Here is an 11,177-nt window from a genome sequence, read left to right as displayed (position 1 = left end):
TAGCAACAATTCAAATGTGTAATAATATATATATATATACATATATATACCAAAAAACTGAGGAGACAATACTGATTCTCGTACCGAAATTTTGAGATCGGTTCGGTATGTCATCCCAAAAATTTGGGGAATTTTTTGGTTTGGGATTTTCGGGAATTTTTTCCAGCCCTAGGTATGAGTCATCTTGTTTGTGAAGCTCATGTAGGGTTCCTATCTCTTTGTGTGTGTGAGTGAATATATTCTAGGTCACAATTTCACGAGCAGTGACTATCTCCAAAAGAGATATCAAATTTTAAACCTAAAATTTAAATTTGAAGGTTTACATGGCACTTTGACATCTTTGAAACTTTTGCTCTCCAATCAATATGTCAAATTTTAAACATAAAATAATAATTCATGTACTTTCTTTGCATTGGGAATGAAAAAAAAAACAAAAGGATAATGCTTTAAACTAATAAAAAAATTAATAAAAAGCATTTAATAATTAGGGTAAAGTATAAAAAACTACTTCAACTATTGGTCTCAAGACACTTTCATACCTCATCTTTTAAAAATGACAATGTCATACCTCATCTTACGAAATTGTGCCAATGTCAGACCTCTGTTAGTTTTTCTGTTAAATGTTGACATGGCCAAAGATGTTAAAAAAGTAAAAAATATATATTTTTAATAATTAAATATTAAAAAAATTAAAAATTAAAAAACTAAAAAAAATTTAAAATGGCCTAAGGGATCCGGCCTTCCCTTCCACCCGCACCAAGCCTCTTTCTTCTTCTCTTCGACAGCCACCAAACCCTTCCCCGTTCCCCCAACCTTCCTCCACCACCCTCTATCTCTCTCTCTTTCTCTCTCTGGGATTTGATATCCCTCCTCTGTCCCTATCCTTACCCACACTCGTCTTTCCCTCACCACCACCTCCCAACCCGACCCACCCCGGCCACAGATTGCTCCCACCATAAAAATCCCAACCCGACCCATCCCTCCTCTGTCTCGCGACCAATGAATGCTCCGGCGACGGAGTAGCCCAAGAAGGAAGAAAAGCCGATTAAGCAGACGAAACCTAGGATTTCGAAAGAGAGGAAGCCACAACAGCCAAAACCCAAAACCAAAACTGCCGCTTATCCTCCATACTTTCAAGTACTTGGATTCGTGATCTGAGATCATGGTTTCTTTATTTTCTCCACCATCATTTGCTTCTGGGTTTTGAATTTTGGCTGCGGATTTTGTTTTCAGATAATAAAAGAGTCACTTTTGGCTCTGAACGAGAAGAGTAGGTCGATTCCGTACACCATATACCAAACCCACACCCAGATCCCTCCTTCGACCTCTCTTTTCCGTCTGATTCGCCGTCGACCCCACACCTTCTCCAACCTCTCTCCTTCTCTCGACCTCTCGATTTCCTCCTCCTCTCGATTGTTAAAACTCTCCTCCTCCTTCCCACCTCCGCTCTCTTCGCCTTCAAACCCTCCTCTCGTTCCCACCGTTGTTCTCCTCCTTGGCGTCGATGGTTGCAGAGAGAAGAGGGAGTTAGAATGGGAGAGAGATGCAGGAAAAGATAAAGAGAAGAAAGAGAGAAGGGTTGGTGCGGGTGGAAGAAATGAAGGCCCGCATCCCTAGGCCTTTTTTATTTGTTTAATTTTTTAACTTTTTTTTTAATTTTTGAATATTTTATCATCAAAAATATATTTTATTTTTTTCTTAATCCAGTTGGATTAGTGAGTGGATCTCGTCTTTGGCCACGTCAGCATTTAACAAAAAAAGTAACAGAAAAACTAACGGAGGTCTAACATTGGCACAAATTCTTAAGATGAGGTATGACATTGTCATTTTTAAAAGATGAGGTATCAAAGTGTCTTGAGACTAATAGTTGAGGTAATTTTTTGTACTTTACCCTAATTAATTAAAAAAATCTGAAGGTGCTGTCAAATTTAGTAGCAAGGGGGAGAGATGTCAATCCATATCATGCCACATCAGTTTTGGCTTGTTGGTTAGAAAACATTAATGCTGTCTTTTGTTACCGTTATTGCTAATTTGGACAATTTGACATCTCATTCGGAGATACTCTCATTAGGATAAAGCTTTCTTGTGGATTTGCTAGAGTTGACCGTCATTCTTTTTAACACATTCATTTTGGTTATTAGCTAGACACATTTTTTACAAATCTGAGCTAAAAGTGACTTATAGCCTTTTGGTCGAAATTGAACCTTCTGACCAAAAGACATGATGAGAAATGTCAAATTGAACCTAGACACAATTTCGGACCTGAAAGACCCACCCAACACAGCTCCATATTATTTCACTCCCTAACCCAGTTCACCAACTCACCCCGACACTGCAAACCGGCGCGTCAAACCACTTGCCACCCCATACCAGAGAGGCAGCATGGCTGGTACCTTGGTGGAAACCCGAATTTCACAGCAGAAGCTCAACGGCGGAAGCCAATTCCCGCTAGTTATATCTTCGCCTCCTGCATCACCAAAACCATCGAAGCCGAAAAACCCTATGTGGGCGGGGCCGCTCCTCGGACCAACGTCGTGGGTCGGGTTGTTATCGCCAACGAGTCCCCCGCCCGACCAGAAGATTCCATCCCACCACGAAATGGCTCAGGTATGCTCTCATTGCACGGCGCCTGTGGTGTGGTGCCGGAGTACCCACCGAAGTTGTTTTTCTTCTGTGAAGTGGAGCCTGGAAGTGGGGGAGAAACTCCGATTGTTCTGCGCCACATTGTGTACGAGAGGATGAAAGAGAAGTACCCGGAGTTCGTCGACAAGCACGGGTTGTTATATAACCGGGTTTTGGGGGAAGACGACGATTCTTCTTCTCCAATCGGCCGTGGCTGGAAGTCCACCTTCTTGACCAAAGACGAGCATAGCTGAGCAAAGGTATTGCTTCAAATTGTACAAACTCTACTTCACTTTAGCTGTACAATGAGTAATTTTTCAGTGGGCTCTCAACACTAACACCACGTGTCATTCCAAACACATTTTTCAGCGTGATCGTAACACTAACACCACGTTAGTATCGTAGTGTCACAAGCCCACCCAAAATGTATATATAAGACGTGTGCAATTATTATTATCTAAACTGCGTAAACTCTAGAAAGGTAAATCACATAAATTGAGTGAGCATGTAACACCACGTCAACATGCCACGCAGATAACATACATTTGTCTAATACGTAAATCAGATGAGCCCTCAAATGTTTTTACTAAAACTTTTGGCAGGGCTGCTAAGCTTGGCATGAAGTTAGAATGGTTGGATGATGGAGTGAAGTCAATCATGGGACCAATCCCTGCCATCAAATTTAACAGCACAACGCAGCGCAAGATTTGGTTCAACAGCATGGTGGCAGCGCATATACCGGCTGGAAAGATGCAAGGAACGACCCTGTAAAGGCCGTCACTTTTGGAGATGGCAGCCCATTGCCGGCGGATATCATCCACGACTGCTTCAAAGTTCTTGAAGAGGAAAGCGTTGCCTTCCCTTGGAGCAGAGCCGATGTTGTAGTGCTCGATAACTTGGCTGTCCTTCACTCCCGGAAATCGTTCACTCCACCTCGCAGAGTCCCAGCTTCACTCTGCAAATAGTTTAGGTCTATAGGTTTCAGTTTCTCTTCGTAACTTTTACTGATATTTTTGTGGATGTTTCCTTGAATTGGAAGTATATACTAAACGCTTTCATCCACTCGAACGGCTGGATTTTGAAGTGCAAATCGGACGTAGAAACGAGACACTGAATATCAACGAAGAAGCTCAAGGCTTTCTAGAAATTGAAGATGAAAACTTGCTATGCCACATTATGTGTAGGGGTATAACAGAAAATCCATGTTAAAAGTAAGATAGAAGTTTCAACTGAAGATAACTTATATAATTAAGCTACTGAAAGCTTTACTTGTAATACAAGGAAACAACCCTTCCTCAGCTCCTCCATCTAATTTTACATTAAATCAAAAAAATCCCACAAATGACAATACAAAGAATAAAACATTAAACGGGCAAAAAAGAGGACCGAACGAAAAAGGCCACTATAAATACCACCAGCTTATGACTACGTATGTGCCGCTATACACACATAATGATACAGATAAACGAGGGGCGAAAGAATGAAATATTGCAAGGCATCGGGTTGAAAAGGAATTGCGGTTTCACTATCTTCCCTGAACAAGGCCACTGAATACCTGGCTGTTCCCTGCAAGAGTAGCTTCCCACTCCACTGAGGATAGGAGGATCTGTGATAGAGAAATCACAACTCCCTTCATGTCAGGCCGTAGGATGGGGTCCTCGTCTACACATTGCTTTGCTATCATGGCCACCTGTGTAATCAGTTACGCCAACAACAAGAAATGAACGCGTTACTGATGAACATTGAAACACGACTTCAAAATTAACCTATCGTTTGTTTTGTATACTTTGACGATATAATTACTTGCAAGAGAGGTGTGAAGTATTAACAGCCACTTTCTGTAGCATGATAACTTGATTAACAAAGCTCAGGATGACTTAAAATCAATGTCACATTTCCAGATTCAAGCTGATGGGTCAATTCTAGTATAATTTACTTTCAACTTATAATTCTCTCACAGGTTGCGATCCCCATTCCCGCGGGCCACTGAAAGAATAAGCGCCACTTTATCACTCAGATTTTCATATAAATCAATTTATATGTCAATTGTCATCGGAAAATTATAGCACTTTCTTGTACCGGAGAGGTACGGTCAGTAAAAGCAAGCAAAAATATTCATCACTCCGGATGAGTTCAAAAGGTGATTACTTTACCTTGAATAGGCAATCATGAGGATACAAGTCCATCATATTTGGGTCAATGTAATCCTTCAAGTTTGACATGCTCGTGGAGTCTTGTGAAGTCCTTAGAGCTGTTTGCATCTTGCATTCAACCAAAAATAGGGACGTGTCATACAAATAGAGAAAATAACAAGAATTCTTGCACTACAAACATTTGCAACAGTAATAGAAAATATTTGGAAACTGTAACTAAAAAGGGCAACAAAGGGATACGGAAAACCCAAAGGAGACTGAGTCGCATGTCGATTTTTCTAAGAGATGCAAAGTACAAAATGCAGGTGCAATGGAATAACTAAAATCTAGCTTTTATTTCTCATTGAATGTTGTCAAGCGCATGGTTTTTAAGTACAGAATTTTGACATTTGAATGGAGATTGCTCTGATTTTCCATAAGGGTAATATGCTAGGGAGACCAAATTTTTAAACCAAATTTGCAAACCAAATGATGTGTCACCAATATGTATAGGTAAAATCATATAAATTTGACTTACTCGTAAAGAAATGTTATGTTCCAAAGGATCATTATATCGTTTATCTATTGAGAACAAAATTATGTCTCCTCAGCAGAACTTACAATTGACACCAGTGAACGTCTCTCAGAATTTTTTGTGGCTGTGCCTTCAGTTCGTATAACAGCCTCCTTCCCCGATATAAGCTCAAAAAGAACAACTCCAAAAGCATAAATATCACTTTTTGTAGTAGCACGACCATCACTCAAGTATCTACGGAAGCAAGAGATAAGAAATTAAAACTTGAATTTGTTGAAGACAAAGTAGTCAACTGCAAGTACGGTTTCTTACTCTGGGGCCAGATAACCATATGTACCAACAACTTTAGTTACGGTAGCTTCTCCATCACTCGTTTTACCAAAAATTCTTGCCAACCCAAAGTCTGAAATCTAAAATACAAAGACAATAAGTTCAATAAGTGAAATGTATAAAATGTATAATGCACAACACAAATGGAATCACTACACTATCTTAGAACCTTTGCCCTGAAGGAACCGTCAAGCAAGATGTTGCTTGTCTTGATATCGCGGTGGACATAATGAGTTTTAGTGTGCTCATGAATGTACTCGAGACCTCTAGCAGCATCAAGTGCAATCTGGACCCTCATGACCCAGGAAAGTGATGTATGACCTAAAAGACAGTTTTAATCATTCACAAAGGTCAATAACATTTGCATGGCTCAACAACACAAAATTCACATAATTTGGAAAACAGAGTAGATTATTAGCCGATTTTTAATACGCTTTAACCTGAATACAATTATGGACCAAAGAAAGCAACAGGAAAGTAAAAAAAAAGAGCCTCCAGGCTAGCTTATGACATTTTAGTGTTACCATGCAAATTACCTTTGTTATGAGGATCATGCAAATGGCTTTTAAGTGAACCTTTTTGGGCATATTCATATAGAAGGAAGAGCTCCTCGTCATTTGCTGCATAACCAATCAATTCTACCTTGACATAATTAAACGCAAATAAAAGTCAGATTTCTAAAACATCGAAAGCAACAAGCTCCAAAACTACAATGAGACTTACTAGATTTGAATGATGAACCTTGCATAGAACTTTTATTTCTGCCAGAAACTCTTTAGTTTTTGTTGCAGTCATTCTTTTAATAGCAACTTCCTGGATAGAAGTCAAACCATTACCCACAAGTTGACAAAGGTGTGACAAGGAAACTTACGCTAGATGGTAAAAGAAAATGTAAATTATGGGAATCAAAGTAGAAATCTGCGAACCTGCTCACGGAGGAGGCCATAATACACGGAACCATATGTTCCATGGCCCAGAAGACGCGAATCAGAAAACCCATCTGTTGAGGAAAAAATATCTTCATATGTGAAAACGACAGGCTTCTCCACATCAAGTACATGACTGCCAATAGCTGCAACAAGTAATGGAGAGGATCAGTCGGACATTCCAAGATTAAGGAGGAAGACCACATTTTGGTATATAAAGATTGGATAAAGAAGCAGATTACACACGCACAAACTGCATTCTACGTTCTCTTTTCTTCCTTATACAGAGAATACTCATCACTCATTTAGAAAGGCAGAACTTCGTAGTTAAACATGAGGAATAAAATACAATTTGAGATAATAAAGTTCAGACATTAAAACCTTTGGGGATAGTTGTCTGCTGACTGCAAGGATCTCCATTAGTTTGCTTCCAATCTGATGAGGTGCAACACATGTACCTACCCGAAGCACAACAAAAACTTGGCTTCCGAAGAACATGAAACCTAATTTGACCATCAGGATCTTTTGAACTACTTCTTTGTGCTTCAGTAAAGCAGCTTGATGACCTCAGGCAAACATATAAAACTATGCCTAATACAATCACAACAAGAATGATCCCTAAACTCCCTACAATCCATAAATATGGCAGATGCGCCTTATGATTCTCTTCATTTGCTGCAAACAAAAAGTAAACAACTTATTATAATGATTTAAAAGATGCACAGTAGTGTGCACTACGTCGTTATTGAGTGGGAAAATCCAGGGAAATTAGAAAGGCAAGGAAAAGCTAAGAAGAAAGAGAAATAGGAGGGGATGCTTAAAAAACAGTTTGTTTCAAAGCATTAACAACTAATATTCTCATCGAACTAACAAAATTGTCTGGAAACAAAATTTGCAGCAGATTTTGTTGCCTCTGCTCCTCTGTGCCTAAAGTGTGTGCAAAAGATTAGAAATGCATCACAATTAAAAAATGAAAACGAATTTCATGCGTACTTACACGGCCATCTTTCTTTGCCTTCTTGACAATAATTTTAAACATTAAAAGTAACAGATTTACACTATAAATTAGCCCACATTTCTTCACAAGATCCCCATTGAGATATTGCATTGAGAATCTTAATTTGTTTCTGATCATCTTTCATTTTATTCAAAGAAGGGCAGCATAAACTTGAATCTATGTCTCTAATGAAAAACACTTTATCATGTAAAACCCTTAATTGTTCTGCTACTGTAATGACTCCAATGTTTCCTCTACATTAAGGTCAACAAAATTTGACAATAAAAGAACTACTACCAAAGCAACCAGTTTTAGTTTTAATTTCGTGCATATTACATTAATAAAACTATCAGCTTGCCATTTCAAATTAAATTATCGTAATTCCTCATGATATATCAAAACCATACCTGAAACACTGGCATTGGATGTAGAAGGAACAGGAGCAGGAGAAATCGTCTCCAAAGGATACGGCTCACCAGGAACTAGAACCATGATAAAAAATCAAACAAATAAATTTACAACATTGGAATTTAGCTCTAACCATAATGACCCAGGAACAGGAAGATCCATAAAAGAGATAGGAATACATACGAAAATTTAAACAAGTACTGATTCCCAATCGACCAATTTCTATTGAGCATCATCCATTCGCCCAGCAAACCAATGAATTTTTCCTTTTCATACCATACTTACACTTGATTGTAAGTGTTGGCAGCAAAATTTGGTAAAGGTACAATCATGGTGATTTGATCATTGCTCCACTAAACATGACATGATATCTCATTTAAAATTATTAATAAACTGATAGACCTGCACTATGCTTCCTCAGTTTCACTCAGTAATTCATCTCTAAATTCTAATACATTGTTCCCACAGTTTACTACACAAGTTTAACTGAATTGCATTTTCGATAACTTTGAACTAATCTAACCCGAAACCAGATTAAAATGGACAGCTTTCCCTCGCAGTATACCAACAATTATACCCAATAAGCACCTCCACTAAATTACACAAACAGAGTAAATCATAACTAAATCACATGAACCGAAAAAAATAAAGCAAAAAAAGACTCACCTGAATTCAAAGGAATGTAATACAGATCGCCAACAGTCACATTATCAGGGTCACTAATCCCATTCACCTTCTCAATGCTATCCATACTAACCCCGAACCGGCTAGCCAGAGACTCAATGCTATCCCCATCCCTCATCACATAACTCATCAGATAGTTCCACAACCCACTCGAGCACCCACACATCAGCCTCAACGACACAACTGCGCCGTACCCGGCCCGCCTAGTGGTATTAGGCAGAAAAGTCAGCCCACCATAGGCCTCCATAACCATGTCATAAACATTCCCATCTGCAGATTTCACAGTAAACGTTGTGTTGGTCAAGTAACTCTTGATCCCCTCCGCGCAAGAACAGTTCTTCTTCACAAACACGTAGCCCCGCCCGTCGCCGCCCTCAACGGTCACATCTTCCGGCAGTACGTCGAACATGCTCTGAATCACCGGCAGAGTCTCATTGGGTTCCGGCTTAAAGGCCAAAAAGGAGGTGCACAGGCGAGTTGTGTCCGTACAGTTCATAGGGCTTGGGGAGAAAGCTGTGGAAAGGGTAATTTGGAGAAAAAGGTGTAAAAGTATTGGTAGTGGATTCCATTGAAGCTTCATGGTCAAGAAAATTAGTTCAGAAAAAAGGAAGAAGTTGAAGAATTGTGAAGTGGGTTGTGGAAAAAATGGTGGCTTGATCAATTGGTGGGGTGAGATCAAAGATTTGACAAATTGGGATCTGTTCAGCAGAATGATTGCAGTACATTGGTAACACAAAAAGAAAAAAAGGGGAAGAATTGGGAAGTGAGTTGTTCTAATTAGCTCAATTTATGGGTGTGGATTGTGGAAAAATGGTGTCTTGATCAATTGGTGGAGGGAGATCAAAGATTTGACGAACTGGGTGTGACAGCAAGAACTTCGATGGAGAAGCACAAAGTTGAGCTAAATTGATTTGATGGGTTTGGGAAGAAATAGTAAGACTTGTGGAGTGAGATCAAGAAACTGACTAACAAGGTCCAACTGCTGCTGAAATTAGTGTGAGTTGGTGACAAAAATTTATGGCTAAAATCTAAAAAGGGGTTCTTAATTTAATTGTAATTTTTGTATATTTTAAGTGGTGATTTGGATTTGGAGTGAGAAAGATTCGGCAGGTTTTGGAGGAAATAGGAAGAATTTAGCAGCAAGAGTATGGAAATGGAGGAATAAATAGGGAGGGTGGGTGGGGACTAAGGGATGGCAGGAAGGAAGGAAGAAGGGATTGCAAACAGAGCATTTGTGCAGAAAACTCACTGATTGACTTAACTCTTTGGTTAAAATTTTGCATGCAACAGAATGCAGTGAAAAAAAACAGAGAGTATACAGATTTGCAGAGAGCCACCCACCTGGGCATATTGTGGACCATTTGATTTTTCTGATTTTTGACTAAATTACCCTTTTCATGGCTTCCTAATCTTTTCTTTTTCTCAATCAAAGAAAGGGAGGTGAAAAATATATTGAAAAATTGGAGCCCTTATTCACTCATTAAAAATAGAAGAGATGTGATCTCAATAACTCATTATACTCAATTTTAGTTTGGAAATCCTATCTACTTTGACCAAGTTCAAATAAATTCAATAAAAACTTAGAAAAATTAGGCTAAAACTCTAGTTGTGTACATCAATTTGGTTGAGCTTGAATAACAAGTTATGTGGAATTCAGCATACTGAATTTGTGTCTAAATTAGGCTCATATATCAAACTGTGCATTCGGGTTTTAGTAACATGTTGAGGATTCAATTTCTATAATATAATTTGGTAAAGTTGAATTTACAACCTAGGGGATGTATTGTATATGGTGTTTGATGAACTTTGCTTGTTTTTGAATTTTAAGTGTATTTAAAACAACATTTTAAGGAATCAATAAAAGTCACTCTCGACAAAGACTTTTTTGACTTCTAGAAAATCTACGAAAATTTTGTGACTTTTTGCAAGTAACAGAATTCTAAGTGTATTTAAAATTTCATTGATTTTAAAGGATTTTAATAGACTTTGAGTGCTTATAGTAAGTTTATTGTCATTTCAAATTCAACCTCCACCCTTAAAATTTTGATGGATTTCATTTTTTTTTCATTTTGATAATATACTCCACCATCCACCATAAAGTAACGTTTATCCTTCCACCACCATGCAGCTGCCACCACCTTACCATGACCATCTCTCCAGCCCAACCGTCACCATTATCATTAGCATTGTCACCACCATCATTGCCATGAGCACCACTCCATTGCCACAACCACCTCCATGCCAGACCTCCTCGACTACTACCACCTTACCATGACCGTCACCATTGTCCCATTTTCACCACCATACCACAACCTCTTACGACTACCTTTTTATTATCATCCTCACCCCTACTATGACCACCACTGATATCATCTTTATCGTGACCGCCACCTCTACCACCATCATCACTACCACCCCAACCCGCCACTATTTCCACCCGTACGATTATCGCAATGACCAAACACACTACTTTACTACCAACATATTGCTAAAAATCACCACATGACACTTCCACAATCTCATACAACCATTTTGTCATGGTC

The 11,177-nt window shown here is 38.9% G+C and overlaps 1 protein-coding gene and 1 pseudogene across 3 annotated transcripts; one reads left to right on the top strand and one right to left on the bottom strand.

Annotated features, from left to right (window-relative positions):
- The first annotated feature begins 2,268 nt into the window (after positions 1–2,268).
- Positions 2,269–3,684, top strand: LOC137749365 (clavaminate synthase-like protein At3g21360; annotated as a pseudogene). The gene is made up of 3 exons (XR_015958423.1): positions 2,269–2,606; positions 2,639–2,882; positions 3,225–3,684. The product of XR_015958423.1 is annotated as a clavaminate synthase-like protein At3g21360 (transcript).
- A 161-nt stretch (positions 3,685–3,845) lies between these two features.
- On the bottom strand, positions 3,846–10,109 carry LOC137708565 (lysM domain receptor-like kinase 3). Of its 2 annotated transcripts, XR_015958422.1 has the most exons (12): positions 8,617–10,109; positions 7,950–8,024; positions 6,927–7,220; positions 6,546–6,691; positions 6,343–6,432; positions 6,156–6,261; positions 5,789–5,940; positions 5,602–5,699; positions 5,376–5,523; positions 4,776–4,883; positions 4,426–4,608; positions 3,846–4,312 (listed from the first exon to the last, which is right to left on the bottom strand). XR_015958422.1 is itself a non-coding variant. In XM_068447673.2 (11 exons), the coding sequence occupies exons 1-11, from the start codon at positions 9,212–9,214 to the stop codon at positions 4,148–4,150; spliced, it is 1,980 nt and encodes a 659-aa protein (XP_068303774.2). In that variant the 5' UTR covers positions 9,215–10,109; the 3' UTR covers positions 3,846–4,147. The 2 variants fall into 2 exon arrangements, 1 of the variants encoding a protein (XP_068303774.2); XM_068447673.2 differs by lacking the exon at positions 4,426–4,608.
- Between the last annotated feature and the right edge of the window lie 1,068 nt (positions 10,110–11,177).

This window comes from Pyrus communis, chromosome 17, assembly GCF_041283825.1.
Source record: "Pyrus communis isolate YQ-2024b chromosome 17, ASM4128382v1, whole genome shotgun sequence".
In the NCBI taxonomy this organism is placed as follows: domain Eukaryota; kingdom Viridiplantae; phylum Streptophyta; class Magnoliopsida; order Rosales; family Rosaceae; genus Pyrus; species Pyrus communis.
The sequence above is the reverse complement of the archived record's forward strand: the minus strand, read 5'-3'. Positions and strand labels throughout refer to the sequence as shown.

Coding starts and splice junctions, on each gene's coding strand:
- LOC137708565 (XM_068447673.2), bottom strand. CDS start 9,214: ATGAAGCTTCAATGGAATCCACTACCAATACTTTTACACCTTTTTCTC. Junction 5,524..5,601: donor TATGGTTATCTGGCCCCAGA/GTAAGAAACCGT, acceptor TTGCTTCCGTAG/ATACTTGAGTGATGGTCGTG. Junction 4,884..5,375: donor GACGTTCACTGGTGTCAATT/GTAAGTTCTGCT, acceptor GTTGAATGCAAG/ATGCAAACAGCTCTAAGGAC.